Source organism: Portunus trituberculatus, chromosome 41, assembly GCF_017591435.1.
Source record: "Portunus trituberculatus isolate SZX2019 chromosome 41, ASM1759143v1, whole genome shotgun sequence".
Lineage (NCBI taxonomy): Eukaryota > Metazoa > Arthropoda > Malacostraca > Decapoda > Portunidae > Portunus > Portunus trituberculatus.
In genome coordinates, this window is record NC_059295.1 from 6477682 (window position 1) to 6496934 (window position 19253).

Here is a 19253-nt window from a genome sequence, read left to right on the forward strand (position 1 = left end):
AAGCTATTGCTTTACCAGGTGAACCTTTAGGTGTTACTGACCGTGTACAGCATCATATTGACCTTCAGCCTAACACGCGCCCTATCCATGTTCCATCTTATCGCTTGCCTCATTCTCAGCGTCAAGTAGCTCAAAAATTAGTGCAAGGCATGCTTGATGAAGGTATTATTCAAGAGTCGTACTCTCCATGGAACTCACCTCTCTTCCTTGTGCCAAAGAAAGATGGTTCTTACCGTGCAGTCATTGATTTTAGGAAAGTTAACCAAGTCACAATTCCTGACCATTATCCCTTACCAGTACTTAGTGACATTTTACAGTCCATCGGTAAGGACAATACAGTATTCACAACACTTGACTTGAAAAGTGGATTTTGGCAAATTCCATTGTCTCCAAGTAGCAGACCCATTACTGCATTTTCTACGCCAAAAGGTCATTTTGAGTGGCTTCGTTGCCCCATGGGTCTTCGTAACTCTCCACTAACCTGCCAACGACTAGTAAATTCACTCTTCCAAGGTCTTATTGGCGATGGTTTGTTTGTCTATCTTGATGATTTAATTTTAGTCTCTAAAGATTTAGACAGTCACTTTCACAAACTTGCTCTAGTGTTACAGAAATTCATAGAAGCTGGTCTTAAGCTTAACATCACAAAATGTCAATTCTTGCATTCTCGTATTGAATTTCTTGGCCATGTTGTGGATCGCCATGGTATTCACACTACGAACGCTAAAGTCAAAGCTGTTCAAGACTTTCCTACCCCAACCACGACTAACAATGTCCGATCTTTCTTGGGATTAGCAGGATATTATCGTGCGTTCATTAAGAATTTTGCCACTATTGCGTCTCCACTAACGCGTCTTCTGAAGAAAGATGTACCCTTTCATTGGGATGCAACTCATGACTACAGCTTCACTGTTCTTAAATCAGCTCTTACACAAGCTCCAGTATTATCATTTCCTGACTACTACTTGCCTTTTGTGATCTGTTCAGATGCATCGTCTCAAGGTATTGGTTCTGTCCTGATGCAACAAGTTCCGGGTAGTCGTCCCCAAGTCATTGCCTTCGCGAGTCGTGTACTTAATGCTTGTGAATCACGTTATTCAGTAACAAATCTAGAAGCTCTCGCATTAGTTTGGTCTCTTAAACATTTCCGTGACATCATTTATGGTTATCCAATTACTGTGTATACTGACCATGTTGCCGTCACACAACTTTTCAAAGGCAAAATTTATCTGGCCGTCTAGCTAGATGGTTCCTCACCATTGAAGAATTTAATCCTGACATCAAATACCTGCCGGGTCGCGCTAATTTAGTAGCGGATGCGTTGTCCCGCAATGTTGCAGTTACTTCAATTACTCAAGTGTCAAATTTTTCCCTTGCTGAATTAGCCAGTGCTCAGAAAAGTGATCCTACCTTGTCTAAAGTCATCCAGTGTTTACAGTTTGATGATCACTCTGTTTTGCCAAAATTGCCTGTTCCCTTGTCTGAATTTAGCTTACAAGATGACATCTTGCTACGTAAAGTAATGATTGATGATCAACTAGTGACTCAACTTGTCATTCCAGATAGTTTGATTCCTACAGTACTGTCTCTTATTCATGATCTCCCTCACACAGGTCATCCTGGTCGTGATAAGTCCATTGCAATGGCACGTACTAAGTATTATTGGCCAAATATGTCACGAGACATCACTAATCATGTTTCTCAGTGTGTTGGTTGTGCTCTCAATAAAGGAAATACCAAGACTGCTCCTATTCAAGAGTATCCTACTCCCGCATGTCCGTTTGAGACAGTAGCGATTGATTTGTTACAGCTCCTCGTAGCACACAAGGCTCTGTGTATGTCCTAGTATGCGTAGATCATTTCAGCCGATACACAGTACTCATTCCTTTGCCTAACAAATCTGCTTCTAGCGTTGCACATGCTTTTGTTTCTCATTTTATTTGCCCTTACACTACTCCTTCAGTATTGCTTAGTGATAATGGTGCAGAATTTAAAATGAAGTGCTTCAGAAAATTTGTCAACAATTTCACATTACTCAAACTTTCATCACTGCCTACCATCCTGCTTCCAATGGATTGGTAGAGAGAACTAATCGTAAAATTCTTACCATTTTGAGACATTTAGTGGGTAAATTTCATGAATCTTGGCAAGATTGGCTCCCTCATGTGAATGCTTGTATAAATGCCACTATCAATTCATCTACTGGTAAAACTCCACATTCTATTGTATTTGGACATGATAAACGTTTCCCCTTTGACATGTTAGAGAAACCGCGTTTACCAGTATATTCTGTTGATGACTATGTTCAAAACCAAGCACGAGCTATGCAAATTATTCATGATAAAGTGCGTAGTACTCTCCAGTTGTCACGTACTCAAATGACTCAACGTCAACATGCAAAAGCTACTCCTGTCTCCTTTGACATTAATGATGTAGTATTTAAATCTGCACCTGAACGACAGTCAAAATTAAACACTAAATTTTCAGGTCCCTTTTTGATCCAAGAAAAATTAACAGGAAATAAATTTAAAATTTTTATCCTTCTGCTCAGATGTCAGAAGTTGTCCATGCAGACAGACTTAAAAAGAGTGATATTTGTGTTGCTATGCCTTCACCCTTACCTCTTCCACCTGTCTCGTCTGGAGTAGCGGTTGAATCTGGATGGGAGAGCGAAGGTCGCTGCTTCACAGGTGGATTCAGAGGTGTTGGATGGTGATAATGGTTTGGATACATTATTGGAAAGGTTGGATGAGTTGTTTTTGCTGGATAAAGGATCAAGGCAGTTTGAGGCCTTTGACACCCTGGAATCATTGAAAAGGAGCCGGGATATGGATATTAGGACATTTATTTCGGTTTTTGAGAATGCCTATTTTCGTTGTACTGAATTAGGTATGGTGTTGCCAGAGGTAGTAAGGGCATTTATGTTGTTACGTTCTTGTGATTTAGGTGAGAATGATAGGAAGTTGGTGTTGTCTGCCATGACCGACATTACTTTCGTGAAGATGTCAGACGCCTTGTGCCGTATATTCTCTCCTGGATTGACACAGACGCATGCGGAGTCAGCTGGTGCGTCGGCAGTTTCGGTAAAGAGTGAACCAGTGTTTATGGGAGGTTCACCTGGCATGGACGAGGATGGACAAGGTGTTGATAATGAAAGTTCTGGGGATGTTTTGTATGCCGGTGGATTTCAAAGAGGCCGACCTATGGCAAGGGGTTATGGTAGGGGTAGACGCCCAAGGGATGATGGTAATTCGAGGGCCAGGGCCAATTGGAGGAGACAGAACCCTGTTGGCAATGATGGTAAGGTATCGAGGTGCAATATTTGTGATTCAAAGTTTCATTGGGCTAAGGATTGCCCAGATTCATATGAATCTATGGGTGGAAAGGCCTCGAAACGGTTTGTTGGCCCAAGTTCAGGGGGTGATACAGAGACTACTACTACCAGGGTGGTAGTAGTAGTAAAACCTACATGATGTGGTATACCGGCAATAAACATGGTAAGCTGATGGAGGAATGTAAAGGATATGCGTTGTTGGATTCTGGGTGTTCTAGAACTGTGTGTGGCTCGTACTGGTATGAATGCTTTTTGGAGAGATTGACGGAGTGTGAGAGGAAGACTTTGGTGGTGGAGGACACTGATGCGGTATTTACATTTGCAGATGGGAAGTCGGTCCATTCAGTGATGAGGGTTATTCTGCCTTGCATTGTAGAGGGTATTTGTACTGGAATAGTGACTGAAGTTGTTGACTGTGATATTCCACTGTTGTTGAGTCGTATGTCAATGAAGAAGGCTGGGTTAATTGTGAATTTTGGAACTGATCAAGCAAAATTGGGAGGTAAAGTGATAAATTTGAAGGTGTCATCATCAGGTCACTATCTGCTTGGTGTCTCTCCTGCATGACTAGAAGGAGCAGCTGTTGGGAAGGCCTATGCGTTAGTTGCTACATCATGCAGAAATATTGAGGAGAGGGTTTTGAAATTGCATAGGCAGTTCGGTCACCCCATGGCTGATAGGCTTATAAAGCTGGTGCGTGAGGGTGGTAAAAATGACAAGGAGCTCGAAAAGGCCATAAATGTGGTGTCGGAAAATTGTGAGGCATGTGTTCAAAGGAAGAGAGCTAAGCCACGCCCAGTTGTTTGTCTCCCGATGGCATCCAGATTTAATGAGATGGTTGCAATGGATCTTAAAATATGGAAGGATGTATACTTTCTGGTGATGGTGGATGTGTTGACGAGGTATTGCATGGCCACTGTGGTAAAGGATAAATCTGCAAAGAGTATCATGAGGGCATTGGTGTTGAATTGGGTAGTGCTTTTTGGTGCACCTAGTAAAATACTGACCGACAATGGGGGCGAATTCAATAACAGTGAGATGTGGGAGTTTGGCGAGAAATTTTACATAAAGGTTATGACTACATCTGCTGAAGCACCCTGGAGTAACGGGGTTTGTGAAAGGGCTAATGCCATTATTGGAGATATAGTAGACAAGATTGTGGCGGATGCTGGGTGTGACATTCAGATGGCTCTGGCTTGGGCAGTGTCTGTAAGGAATGCACTATCTAGCTATTTGGGTTTTGCACCAAATCAACTAGTGTTTGGTAGTAATCCGAGCCTGCCAAACATTGTGAACAATAATCCACCCGCACTTAGCCAGGTGGAAGGATTAGAGATGGTGCGTATGAACTTGAATGCCTTGCACAGTGCTAGGAGGGAGTTTATTAAGGCCGAGTCGAGTGAACGTTTGGCGAGAGCTTTGAGACATAATATCCGTTCGAGTGATGGTGAACTCATAGGAAATGGGGATGAGGTTTACTATAAGAGAAATGACAGCAACGTGTGGCATGGTCCTGGGATTGTGATTGGCCGGGATGGTAAGCAGTTTCTGGTCAGATATGGAGGGGTGTATGTATGGGTTCATGAATGCAGACTGACCCGTGGGACACATGGCGAACCAGGATGCGATGAGAAGGTTGGGGCGAAGTCGGGTGGCGAGGTCGTGACACCTAGAATGGAAGTAGATCACCAGAAAATGATGAGCCGGCCATAAGTGAGGAGGACGATGAGAAGGAAAGTGATTCAGGGGATTCGGATTTTGAGGTTGATCAAGGTGATACAGGTGAAGTGGTCGTTCAAGAGGACCAAGATGTGGTGGAAGTGTTTCCAGATGGTGCAGAGGCAGAGACTGTTGAGGAGGATGTTGGCGAAGAGTCACAGAAGCCCTCAGGGTTGAAGGCTGGGACGCGTATAAAAGGTGTCTTGTGGGAAACCGATGAGGTGGTGACAGGTAAAGTGGTAAGTAGAGCAGGGAAGGCGACTGGGAAATATAAGGATCGCTATAACTTTAAATGGGATTCAGATGGGAGCGTTTCATGGGCAGATTTGGAAAGGCATTTCAAGTCTTGGGAGGTGGTGAGTGATGATGTGGAGTTATTAGTCTTCTTTAATTCTGATGAGGTTTTGACTGCTAAAGAGATAGAGATTAATAGTTGGATTGAGAATGGAGTGTATGAGGAGGTGGAGGATGTTGGTCAAAAGGCCATGTCAGTGAGATGGGTGATTACAGAGAAAATTAAAGGGGGCAAGAACGTGGTGAAGGCTAAGACATTTAACATCGTCTAGCTCTGTGTCTTCATCTACTTCCTTACCTTCTTCGTCCTCGTACAACCTGCGTTCCAGAGCGAACTCCTTATAGAAAATTTTTGTGTGATTTCTTTAATGTACCATGATGATTTCTTTTATGTACCATGATGATTTTCTTTGTCTCATGATGATTCTTTTTGTTACATGATGATTATATGTCAAAATATTTTTGATGAAGCTCATGGTTACATGTAAAAATTTTTTTGATAAAGTGCATGCTTACATGCTAATATTTTTTTTTTGATGATGATGATTCAATATTTATCAGCAGCTGATATATATATATATATATATATATATATATATATATATATATATATATATATATATATATATATACTTCTTTCCACTGTGTAATGTTTCCGGGGGACGCCTCGAGAACTTACTAAATGAGAATTTACTATGTGAATTTACTATGTGCCATGTTGTATGTTCTTACAAATTCTAATTTGTGATCAGTGATTACAAACTTTATAAAAAGAACTCATATTTTTGTGAGTCATGTAATGAAAATTAATGAAGTGAAAACTTGAAAATTAGTGAAAATGATTAAAATTTTTGTGATTGATAATATGCAAATTTGAAAATTAATGAAAAGAATTAATATTTTTGAGTCATGTAATGAAAATTAGTAAAAGAATTAATATTTTTGAAAGTGATCAGATGATAATTACTGATATGACCTCATGTTTTTGTGAAAAATTAACATTCCAGTGTTGACCTCACATTTTTTTTTTTTTTTTTTTTTTGAGATGAACTCTTATTTTATAGTGTTTATTATTTTTTTTTCTCTCTCATGATCATTACCTTCAGTGCGGGGTCGCACTATTGTGCGTGCCCGAGCCATATGTTAGTATGTCCTTTATGTACTGCCCGTGCTCTGTTTTCTGTAAAACATTCTATGTATAGAATCAGTTTGGCTGGCTTGAGGTGACGTCACGTCTTCCCCTCAGTTCTCGCTCGCCACCGCCTAAGGGCGACACGTACGCCTCAGCCTCTCGTTTGCTCGGCTATACCTGTTGTGTCTTGTAATACTCTTAAATACACGTTCATTATGGACTCAGGTGTATCCATGCTACCCCTGCTTAAGGACAGCTACCACAAGTAGTAGTAGTAGCAGTAGTAGTAGTAGTAGTAATAGTAGCAGTAGTAGTAGTAGTAGTAGTAGTAGTAATAGTGGTAGTAGTAGCATTAATTCTACAAATAGTAGTAGTAGTAGTAGTAGTAGTAGTAGTAGTAGTAGTAGTAATAATAGTAGCAGTAGTAGGAATAGTAGTAATAGTAGTGGTAGTAGTAGTAATACTAGTAGTACTAGTAGTAGTAGAAGTAGTAGCAGTAACAGCAGTAGTAGTTGTAGTATTTGTAGTAGTAGTAATTGCAACAGTAATTGTAGTATTAGTAATACTAACACGAGTAGTAGCAGTAGTAGTAGTAGTAGTAGTAGTAGTAATAGTAGCAGCAGCAGCTTAAAAGCAGTAGTAGCACCACCACGAGAGAGAGAGAGAGAGAGAGAGAGAGAGAGATGGATGGATGGATTTTAATTAAGGCGCCGCAACAGCTAAGGTCATTTGGCGTCGCTTCAATAATTTAAAATGTCATAGTTAAAAAAAAACTAACTAAAAACAGTTAAAAACAATACAGTAGCTAAAAACTAAAAAGACAATAAAACTAAATAAAATATTAAATTACATACAATAAAATAAGACTAAAATTCAGTGCTTTGGGAGAAGTCCAGCTTCTCCCAAAAACCTAAAAACGTCATTGCCCTGGGCCAGACACTCTGGTCTAAGGACCTTTGAGATATAATAGACACCGCTATCTCTATCGCGACAGCGCTAGAGGTAGCGGTGTCGTAACTCGATCAAACTAGGGCACTCTACCAACAGGTGCCGCACGGTGAGCGGCACCAAGCAGTCATCACAGTAAGGTTGAGGGTCCCTGGTCAGTAGGTACCTTTGTGTAAGGTACGTGTGACCTATACGAATTCGCGCCAATAAAGTCTGTGCACGGCGATCCCGGACATGTCCACTGAGGGAGTGTGGAAGTAGTTATCTCTCCCATTTTCGAGATTGCGACCCCCGTTAGACATCTCCTCTGCTAAATTTCTGCAACCGCCACACGAATTACATGAAATACATCTCGAAACGGAACAGGGGAAGGAGATGGAGCGCGACTTGCTGCCTCTTTAGCGAGGCGGTCTGCGTGTTCATTCCCTGGAACACCAACGTGACCAGGGACCCAACAGAACCCAACACGATATCCTCTTCTGGTAAGTAGATATAGCCACTCTAGGGCTGATAAAACCAATTGGTTAAGGGAGATAGTAGAAGAGAGGGCAGTAAGAGCACTGCGACAGTCACTAAAAATTGTAAAAGACGAAACCGGGAGAGTAAAAATGATCTGTAAAGCTAGGACTATGGCAGACAGCTCCGCAGTAAAGACGGATGCCACTGAAGGAAGGCTGCCACACCGATAAAAAGAGGGGAAAACAACACTAAACCCAACACCTGCGTCGGATTTGGAACCATCAGTAAAAACAGGGATATCATTAGAATGGATAAAAAAAATGTTCTAAAAACCGTGTGTGGGAAAGAGCCGGCAGAAAATCCTTCTTGCCATCCATGGCAGGAGGGCATAATGAGATAACAGGAAGCTGCCAATAACCAACTCATGGGAGCCGGAAAGAGTACACAGAAGTGGGGTCGATAGACAAATCCGCCATGAGATTTGCAACTCGATGGCCAAAAGGTTTAGGAGACTCGGTCGAGTGACATATGCCTGCGAGCACGAGTCCCGCAATATTGATGGGCAAGGGACGGAATCAGGAATACGGTGGGTGCGAAACCAACACCGGAGCATCAAAACCTGGCGCCGTAGGTCGAGCGGCCAGAAACAAGCATCCACTAGTAGGCTAGGTATTGGAGATGTCCGAAACGCACCCGTAGCCAAGCGTACCCCAGCATGATGCACGGAGTCAAGCGTGCATAGTCGTGCATCCGTTGCAGATGAGTAGATCTCACAGCCGTATTCCAGCTTGGGAAGTATAAGTGTACGGTGAAGAAGTAGCAACGTGTCCCTGTCCGCACCCCAAGAGGTGTGACTTAAAACCCGAAGAAGGGATAATGCCTGCCGACAAGACGCCTTAAGAGAACGGAAATGGGAACCCAGGTGAGACGGTTGTCAAATAAAGGCCAAGATATCGAGTCGCCTCCACGCATGAGAGGCGTCTATTGGCGAGGTATAAATCAGGGTCTGGATGGACACCACGGTTGCGACAAAATGCATGGCTACGGTCTTCGAGGTGGAGAATCGAAAACCGTTCATGTTGGCCCAACTGGACACCCTATTGATCGCCAGTTGGAGCTTGCGCTCAATCAGTGACATCCTAGCAGCAGCAAAAGAAATACATAAATCATCAACATATAAGGAGCTGTGAATGCCATCTGGAAGAGTATCTATCATACCATTTATGGCGACTGCGAATAGTGTAACACTAAGAATACTTCCCTGTGGGACACCATCATTTAGAGCAGTAGCCTCGGAGAGAACACTCCCAACTCGAACCCGTAAAAGACGTCTGGATAAAAACTGCTGAATAAAAATAGGAAGGTGGCCACGAAGGCCAAAATTAAACAAAGACTGTAAAATGCCATGACACCAAGCCGTGTCGAAGGCCTTCTCCAGGTCAAAAAAAGAATGTTACTTGATGGTGGTGATTAGCGAAGGCCTCACAAATAGAAGAATCTAGGGATAAAAGAGCATCAGTGGTAGACCTCATCTTTCGGAAGCCGTACTGTACCGGTGACAAGTACTTCCCCCTCTCCAAGTACCACGTGAGTCTTACATTTACCATCTTTTCTAACACTTTACAAATGCAAGATGTCAAAGTTATAGGACGGTAGTTCGTAGCCTGCAGATTATCTTTTCCAGGCTTCGGAAATGGGAGAACCACTGCGACAGCTCAAGAAGATGGAAAGTCACCGGTATGCCAAATCATATTATAAAGATTTAATAAAAATTTTGTTAAAAGCACTGTCTGACATGTGGCGCAAGAAGGCATAAGGAATATCATCTGGGCCAAGAGAAGAGTCGTGACACTGGGACAAAGCAGTCCGCAACTTGGAGGCAGAGAAGGGGACATTATAAGACTCCCCTCCAGTGGAAGAAAGATTTATGCCCAGAGACGTGCGCCCGGGGCTGCAGGATGCCTCCGGGAAACATTGGCAAAGTGCTCCGCGAAGAGGTTGGCGACAGTCCTAGGGTCTGCCACCGTCTGCCCAGCAGACAACAAAACTGGTGGGGAGGGAGCAAAATACTTCCCAGCAATTCGGCGGACTTTGTTGAAGACATCCGTAAGAGGGGTGCGGACGTTTATGGAAGAGACATGGGCTTTCCAAGAGGCTCTTTGTGCCTCTTTCAAAACGCGGCGGACCCGAGCTCGGCAGCGCCGAAAAGCTTCCAGGCACTGCGGGTCCCCACGATGTCGCCGGAGACGAGAGAAAGCTGCCCGTTTCTCTTTCACAGCTTTAGTGCATGCTGCGTTCCACCAAGGAACGGGACGCTTACTAAAGTGACCGGACGTTCTAGGGATTGTCTGAAGCGCTACTGAATGTAAAAAATCGATAAAATAATCAACAGCCTCAGCACAAGTGGTATAACTAGCTACATGCTTAATCCAGCATTTTTCTTGATGCATATGATTTTGTATGTCAACAGGTCCAGCGAACTCTACATCCATTCTACAAGCTTCTACTCAAGAGGACACAGCCTGCTCCCTGTACTTTGCGATCTTAGACCTTCCCCGGCGAGTCCCAACACCATCCCTGCACCTCCAGTGATCATCACAGTCAGTCCCAACAGCCATGCCCGTAGCACGTTCCCGCTCCTCCTCACGAAGTTCAAGAGGGTAATGCAAGAACTTCTCGGGAAGCAAAGATAAATGGAGGGATCATCTCTGTTTGAGACATGCTCCCTACATTAACCATGATGCTGCTTTGTGGTACCCTGACTGCTGTGACAAATGCATTAAACTTCTGGAGGATTCCAAATCCAAGAATCAAGACGTGTCCTCTAAGGCACGTGCGATTCTGAAGGAGTTAATGAGAGGCGCGGAAGCAGCAGCCACCAGGAAAAACTTATCTGGTTTCGTCTCCCAGGAGGTCTTTGCCTTACGATTCAAGGACTGGATGGGCATGTTCAATAACGTGAAATCGGTTAGAGCGGAGCCACTTCTTTGACCCAAAACCAGGCTCCTCAAAATTGCGCTCTGGCCTCCTCATCAGAAACCATAAATCCCACGATGGATCTACTCTCCGCTGCCATCTCAGAGGCTCAGATCCAATCTGATAGGGAATCAAGCAGATGGATGCCTCTTATAGATCCTCCTAACTCTCGATCTCCTCAAAACCCCAAACAAGATCAGTTGGCCCCCAGGAACTGCGATTCTTCACATAGAAGATCTCGCTCTCCTTCTCAAGGGTCACGAAAACGCTCGCGCCATATCTCGAGCCCTAGGATGTCTTCGGAGAAACCTCCTTCTAAATACTCGAGGCACCTCCCCAGTCGGGAAAGATCTAAATCCCCCTCTTCCTCTCTCCGTGATGAATTTGAGGAATTCCGTCGCTTCAAGGATTAGTGTAAGAGAGAGAGACACGGTTTTGGTCGAGTTCCCAGCAAAGAACGGAAGGATTGTCTCCACAGCAGAAGACGCTCCGACAACAAACATCGGCCCTCTTGCCACTCTCCTGAAGAAAGACGTCTCGAATCTAGGAGCAGCAGCCGTTCCTTAGAAGAGCGAGCTTACTCCAGATCTCCTTCCTGTCATTCCAACTCCGATGAGGGTTCTCCGTTTAGATCCTACATGAGTGAAGCTTCTTCTCGCCCGGCTTCACCAATGGATCTTCTGCCAGACCGCTGTTCTCGGAATTTGTTCAGGACAGACAGTGAGGACGAGTCACCACCTGAACCTTGCCCTCCAATCCGATCAAGCCCTTCCCCTTCTGGCTGGAGACCATCAACAAGTCATCCTACTGACGAGCCCGTTCCAGATTCCCATTCAGCCGAGGAGATGCGTCCTGACTTCACCTGCTACTTCATGTCGTCGGACGTATGCCTAGACGAAGAGGGCTTAGTGGCCAGAAACCTAGCAAAGGTACCCCAGCGCTGCCTCCACCTGGCCAAGAAAAACCATCGCCAAGTGGTAGCTTTCCTTGACCCCTCCGAATACCCGGCCCTAGAATATATTGGTCGCCTCAGTAGAGTGGGTTTGGAGAAAGAACAAAATCAGTCCCAACGTGACCCTCTTCGTTCCTGAACCGCATTGTTCAAGCTGGGGAAAAGCACAACTTCGGATTTGACTGGAAAGTAGACGATCACGTATGCCAAGACAGCAACTTCATTGTCAACAAATCTGAAGTGCTCAAACAGTATGCCAACGTTGTGAGCCAGGCAAAAGGCTTCGGCGACGAAGCCAAACGCCCGCCTCTTCATCCTCATGTCCCACTGCGGACTGAAGGCCCCAAACTACAAAGGCTGGTAAGCTTTCTCGAGGCCGGTTCCCTTTCTCCTACAAGTCACCATCTTCATAAGGGTTACCAAGAGGGACAATTCACCAGGGAGCCCTCAAAAGTGGATCGAGACATCGACCATGAATATCGAAGGGCCGCTCGCTCCGCTCTGGGAATCAAACTAGCATGGCAATTTTTACAGAACAGTGCCAACCTCTCTTCAACCTTGGCCCAAAACAAAGTCAGTGCCTTCAAAGCAGTGGTCGACGCCTTCCAGAAAGACGTCGACAGCAACATGGACTACCAAGTCACTAGGGCAGTCCATCACCGCCTGAACTTGATTGAATTTTCTACTCGCGACATGCCACAGGCGGATGTCCGGGCTGCAGTCCAAGATCTTCCCCTCCCTGCCAGTCCTACTCTCGTCCATGAATCGGCAGCTGAAACCATTCAATCGACTCTCCAAAACCCAGAGGGTCGTCAGCTAGCCATCATAAGGGACCTTCCACTCAAAGATCATCGCCAGAGCTTCAAACAAAGCTCCTCTAACTTTCAACGCAGGTCCCCTTACAAACTATCATCCAACTCCACTGCTTCAGACTTCGTACCAGTTCGCAAACCAACGAGACCGGCACCACCTTCCATCTACGTCCCAAAATTTAAGGCCCCCAATTCACATTCCGGAGGCATGGTCAGAAACAATCCAAAGCTTCTTATAAACCATATAAGTACCAGCAATCCAACACCAAGAAAGATGCTTCTTCCTCCAAACATTAGGACAGACCTGGAGGTGGGAGGCCGTCTGACAGCCTTCGAACCAAAGTGGAGGACGGCTCCTCGCTGGGTATATCGGGTTATAAGAGATGGTTTGAACCTAAATTTTCAATCGCCTCCAAAGTTAACACCATGGAGAGACAACAACAAGATCGACGACGATTGCATGGCCCTAGTAAACGAGTATGTCAACAAGGAAGCCATCATCTGAAGCAATCGCTTGATGTGCCACACTTCTCGGGTCTTCACGATACCCAAAACCTCTAGCGGTCTACGTCTAGTTTTCGACCTAAGGTCCGTGAACAACCACATCAAACCACTGTCTACCCGTTTCACGGGCCACCAGTGCTTAAGACAAATCCTACCTCACAGTGCATGGATGGCATGTCTCGACATTCAAGATGCATACCTTCACATCAAGATGCATCCATCAATGAGAAGATTCCTGTGTTCTCAAGTCAACGGAAAACGGTTCGAATTCACATGTCTTCCGTTTGGCCTAAACGTCGCTCCCCTGGTGTTCACTTCCGTCCTACGTCCCATCATTTATCAACTACGTTCAGAACACATAAATGTGCTGAGCTATTTGGACGACCTCATTGTCTGGGACAACTCAGCACAAACTTGCTCGAAGGCGATTTTCCGAACAGCTACCGTCCTCCAAGAGTATGGATTCCTGATCTACCTAGTTCCAAGTCAGCAAAAAAAAAAATGGCTCGGTTTCCTGTGGAACTCGGTAACCGACACTGCATCAGTGTCCCCAGTCAATGCAGACGAGATCCGTCAGCAATGCTCCCTCATCCTAAGCCAGGGACACTCTTCCAAGTCGGAGATAGAGAGCCTCTTAGGTCGGTTGGCATTCGCCTCTCAACTTCTTCCTCTGACTCGTTTCGACAAGCGATCTCTGACTCCCATTCTCAGAGAATTCCCAAACGACAATTCAAGGAAGAACCTGAGCCCGGAACTGGTCAATCTTCTCGAGATGTGGGTAAACACCGACGCCTTGAACGAGAAAGGGCGCCTTCGTCCCCCTCCTCTAGACGTTACTATTTGGACAGATGCATCAAAGACCGGATGGGGTCTTCACGATGCCAACGGGAACACCATGAGCGGAGAGTGGGAACCACATCAAGCACTTCTCCACATCAATGCTCTCGAATTAAAAACAGTAGGAATCGCACTGTCCAGTCATCTGGTCAAAGATGGCCAATGTGTAGCGGTCTTCACGGACAACGCAGCAACCTTCTACACATGCATGAAGCAGGGCTCTATAAAGAGTCCCTTGATGCACCAAGTATACAAGGAGTTGCTCGATACCATCATACAAAATTTTTTTATCCTAATTCCCAAACGGATCCCGGGTATTCACAATGTCCTAGCCGATGCCCTATCTCGCCTAGAACCCATCCTGACAGAGTGGGAACTGGATCCGCGAGACTTTTCCAGGATTCAGCATTGCGCAGGCACACTAGAGGTAGACTTGATGGCAACCCCCTTCAACTCAACATTCATCTGTCCCTTCCAACATCCACAAGCAGCAACAGTGGACGTTCTCTCAACCCGATGTAACAGGTGGCAGAAAGCATATTTGTTCCCCCAACGTTGATGCTCGACCAACTTCTACCTAAGATCCAGAGCTTCAAGGGAACGCTGGTCCTCATCTTGGATCCCCGCTCTTCATCAGCACGCCTTACTCAACTAGTGTCCTGGGCAATGGACTCTCCTCTCCTCCATCCCCCCAGCCAGTCTGCGGGTGGCAGGACTCACTTAGCACCATGGTCTCCATCTGCTCCATGGATCGCGCTACGTTTTTGCACCGCATCTTCAGCAGAAGGTATGGAGAAGAAGTGGCAGACTCACTAATTAAAGGCTTTCATGAGTCCACACGCCGGCAACAAGAACACGCCTGGCGTGCTTTCCAAGACTGGATCAGGAGCAGACCAATCACAATCTTATCCCTGCTTCTCCTTCTCCAGTTTATCCGATGGCTACGGTTCCAGAAGAACTTTGTCTCTCAAACCATCGCCTCATATAAATCAGCTTCAGCTCTCTGGATAAAAGAGGCTACGAGTCTAGATTTATCCGATCCACACTTTACCCTTCTCCTAAAGTCCTTGTTCCTTGAGAAACCTCCTCAACGATTCCCGGAGATTCGGTGGAATCTGACAAAGGTTCTCCAATTCCTCCGCTAACCTCGCTTCAGGAACACGGACGCGTCGGAAGAAGATTTGCTCCATAAATGCCTTATCTTCACAGTACTAGCTACGGGTAACCGTGGAGCGGAAATGGCAGCCTTCTCTCGCGAGGGTATCTCACACCGTCAAGACGGCTCCATCGTCTTAGCAATGCGTCCAGGTTTTCTTTACAAGAATCAGAGCGCAGACCACACTCCTCCTTCTATAGTTATTCGTCCTTTGGCCAGAAACCAACTTTGCCCAGTATCGAATCTCGCACAATACCTAGCCAAGTCTACCACAACTTAAGGGCACCTCTTTATTCATCCAGTCTCAAGGAGACCCCTTAACCCGGGCCAGATCTCCTTTCGAGTTTGTAAACTCATTAGAGAAGCAGATCCTTCAGGCATTCCCCAATTACATGATCTGCGACGGGCTGCAGCCTCTATCGCTTGGACTCGTGGTGTTTCGACTACCCAGATTACTCAAAGTGCGTTCTGGTCAAACTCGAATGTCTTTATCAAGCGATACCTTAAACAATGCTCGGACCCTCAATGTGTGGCACTCGAAACCAAAGCCTAGCTCCTAGTATCCAAGTTTTTGTTTTTCTTTGAAGGAATATATATTTATGTTAAGAGAATAATGTTATCTTATCCATTATTCTACATATTTGTTATGTTTGACAAATTTTGTATATCAAAGGAGTACTGTTACCCTTTGTTTCTTCATCCTTGTTATGTACGACAGATCTTGCCTCTCTCCTCCCCTTAGCCCAAAGCTAAGGGAGGAGACCACCACGACCTGTGCGGATACCGGCTTCCAGGGCTCCTTCTAATGGAAGCTCGGACTGCTCCTCCTCCAAAAACTCTGAAAGGTCAGGTTGGCCGCTGCCAACCATGGTACCCAACCGAAGGTTGGCCGCAGAGAGGACAAATAGGTGTGTTGTTGCAAACTTCTATATTTGTCCTCTCAAGGCCAACCTTCGGTGATTCCTCCTCCTCCCACGGCAGTTATCCCCTGGTAGGCCTCTAGCCTGTGCCGAGACAGCCAATACTCGGTAGCGGACTTCCTTATATAACCTCGATCGGTTGGAAAAAAACAAAAAAATCTGAACTTTTCACTGATAAAAAAAACAACTTTTCACTGATCAAAAAAAAAAAAAAAAAATGTGAACTTTACACTGATTTGAAAAAAAAGGTCTGTGAACTTTTGACTGATTAAAAAAAAGAGAGAAAATTAATCACGGGAAATCTACGCTGTCAGAAAAAAAAAAAATCTGCATACTTTTCACAGATTAAAAAAAAAAGCAGCAGCGTATCTACGCAAAAATAAAAAAAAAAAAAAAAAAAAATTGACTTCGTAGTTTCCCGACCAGTAACTTTTTCTTTCGAGTACGCTACCTCGAAGAGACCCCCATCTTCCGAGCTAAGGGGGGGATATCCAGGAAAGGTCAGCCTTCTCAGCACTTTAAAGAGGGACCAAGCTGGTAACGTACCCAGAGGTACCCAACCAAAGGTTGGCCTTGAGAGGACAAATATAGAAGTTTGCAACAACACACCTATTACGTTCAGAGCAGCGTATCTTTGCCGCAGCGTGGCCTTTATGTTTGTTTACATTGTTGGTCTGTGTTGGCGGGAAGTGACGACGAAACACCGTTTGTGTGTGACAGGCCGCAGCCAAAATATTGTCGATTTTCTGAAAAACGACGGAAAAAGTAGACGGAAAAAGTGTTAGTGTGACACCGCCTTAACAGTAGGTCTGGGCAGGAACCGAGTTCGACGATTCCGCCAGAAGATCATCAGTGGAGCGACCTTGACGGAAGCCATACTGGCGATCAGATAGAAGATTGTGAAGTGACAGATGTTTAAGAATCTTTCTATTTAAAATATATTAAAAAAATTTTGACAAACAAGACTTTATAGCTATAGGACGGTAGTTAGAGAGATCATTAGAACGGTTACTCTTTTTAGTAACAGGCTGAATGTCGGCAGACTTCCAGCAAGAAGGAAAGGTAGAAGTTGACAAAGTTGAAAGGGTTTGGCCAGGTAAGGTGCAAGCCCGGAAGCACAGTTTTTGAGAACAATAGGAGGTACATTAGCTTTCCGAGGGCATGTAAAACACCATAACGAAGAATTTTGATTGAAGACATTCACCACGGTCGTCTGCTGGTCACCCAGCCAGTCTTCCCCATTACGCAGCGAGCTCAGAGCTCATAGACCGATCCTTGGGTAGGACAGAGACCACAACACACACTCACAGAGGGAGGAGGAGAGGGAGGGTCAAGCCCAGAATCATCCAAAGTGGAATTATTAGCAAAGGTTTGAGAGAAGTGTTCAGCTTTAGAGACAGAAGAGATGGCAGTGATGCAATCAGGATGAAATAAAGGAGGGAAAGATGAAGAAGTAAAGATGCCAGAAGTCTCGAGGGGAGTTTGAGTTTGAAAGATTTTGACATTTTTTATTTTATGAAGGAGTGTTTGGCAAGTTGAAGAACAGACTTGGCATGATTCCGGACAGAAATATAAAGTGCGTGAGATTCAGGAGATGGAAAGCTCGAGTACTTTTTGTAGGCACGAGAACAGGCTGTATTAAACCAAGGTTTAGAAGGTTTAGATTAAGAGAAAGAATGAAGAATGTATGCCTCCATGCCAGACAATATCACTTCTGTTATGCGTTCAGCAAAAAGAGACCGGAAAACAGTAATCATTCCAAGGAAAATCAGCATAATACCTCCTCATGTCCCCCCGAACTGGCAGAGGCATAACGCCATAGGTACCTCCACTTTGGGGAGGGATTGGAAAAATAGGACAAGCTACAGAAATAAGATTGTGATCGGAGGAGCCCAACGGAGATGATTGGATAACAACATAAGCAGAAAGATTAGATATAAGGAAGAGATCAAAAATGTTTGGCGTATCTCCAAGACAGTCAGGAATACGAGTAGGGTGATGCATCAGTTGCTCTAGGTCATGGAGGATAGCGAAGTTGAAGGATAGTTCACCAGGATGATTACTGAAGGGAGAGAAAAGCCAGAGCTGGTGGTGAACATTGAAATCTCCAAGAATGGAGATCCCCGCAAAAGGGTAGAGGGACAGAATATGCTCTACTTTGGAAGTTAAATAGTCAAAGAATTTACTAGAGTCAGAGGAGTTATGGGAGAAATAGACAGCACAGATAAATTTAGTTAGAGAATGATTCAAGAGCGTAGGCACGAGAGCAAGTTCAGTCATGGATGCAACATCCAGTTTTGGAACGAAGATGGTAATAGAGAAAGTAGGAGGGAACAGAGAAGGGGGCTACTGTCAGTTGCCTCAGACAGCTGTGTTTCGGTGAGGAGAAGATAAGGTTTAGTAGAGGAGAAATGGTGTTCCACAGATTGAAAATTAGATCTAATACCTCAAATGCTGCAGAAGTTAATGTAGAAAAAGTTGAGGGAGGTGTCAAGAAATTTGGGATCGTCGTCAAGAGAGCAGTCCGACCTGGGGACATTTCTGGTCCCCTCCCAAGAAAGGAACTCCGAGGCTGGGTTTAGAGTCACCATTTTTTTTATTTTGAATTTCAAGTGACGGGTGTGTGTATGGTAAGTGCATGTAGTTTTGAGTGAAGTAGGAGAGTTGTCTTTAGAGGGCAGGCTGTGACTGTCCCCTTGAGTTGTGAGACACAAAGGGAAACGTTCAGCGAGATCACAACTAGCTTTAATGGAAGGTTCATAGCACCCCCTGAACTAGTGCTATTAGACCTCACTGGGAGTAAATTATCGTTTCGGTAGACACAAAGGGAAACGTTCAGCGAGATCACAACTAGCTTTAATGGAAGGTTCATAGCACCCCCTGAACTAGTGCTATTAGACCTCACTGGGAGTAAATTATCGTTTCGGTAGGTGTCTATTACTTACTTGCCAGAGGTACATTATTCATTACGTATTTTGCTTGTACTTTGTTACTTCCAATGTGAAGAACTTTACACTTTTCTATATTGAATTTCATTTGCCATTTTTCTGTCCAGCATGTCACTTTATTTAGGTCCCATTGTACTCGTAGTTCTTGCCATTGTGACGTTGATGTCACATCGCTCATTATTTTGGTGTCATCCGCGAATTTGCTTATTTTACAATTGATTCCTTCATCAATATCATTAATATAGACAATGAAAAGAACTGG

At 44.7% G+C, this 19253-nt stretch overlaps 1 protein-coding gene across 1 annotated transcript; it reads left to right on the forward strand.

Moving 5' to 3' along the window:
• The first annotated feature begins 13143 nt into the window (after nucleotides 1-13143).
• Nucleotides 13144-15683, forward strand: LOC123516650. Its single transcript, XM_045276252.1, has 3 exons — nucleotides 13144-14485; nucleotides 14550-15091; nucleotides 15426-15683. The coding sequence occupies exons 1-3, from the start codon at nucleotides 13144-13146 to the stop codon at nucleotides 15681-15683; spliced, it is 2142 nt and encodes a 713-aa protein (XP_045132187.1).
• Nucleotides 15684-19253: the final 3570 nt, after the last annotated feature.

Excerpts from the sequence above, each read along its gene's own strand:
- LOC123516650 (XM_045276252.1), top strand. The coding sequence starts at position 13,144 with ATGTGCCACACTTCTCGGGTCTTCACGATACCCAAAACCTCTAGCGGT. Across the intron at positions 14,486-14,549 it reads GGACGTTCTCTCAACCCGAT|ATCCAGAGCTTCAAGGGAAC; the intron begins GTAACAGGTGGC and ends CTTCTACCTAAG. Across the intron at positions 15,092-15,425 it reads TTCGGTGGAATCTGACAAAG|TCTCAAGGAGACCCCTTAAC; the intron begins GTTCTCCAATTC and ends TTATTCATCCAG.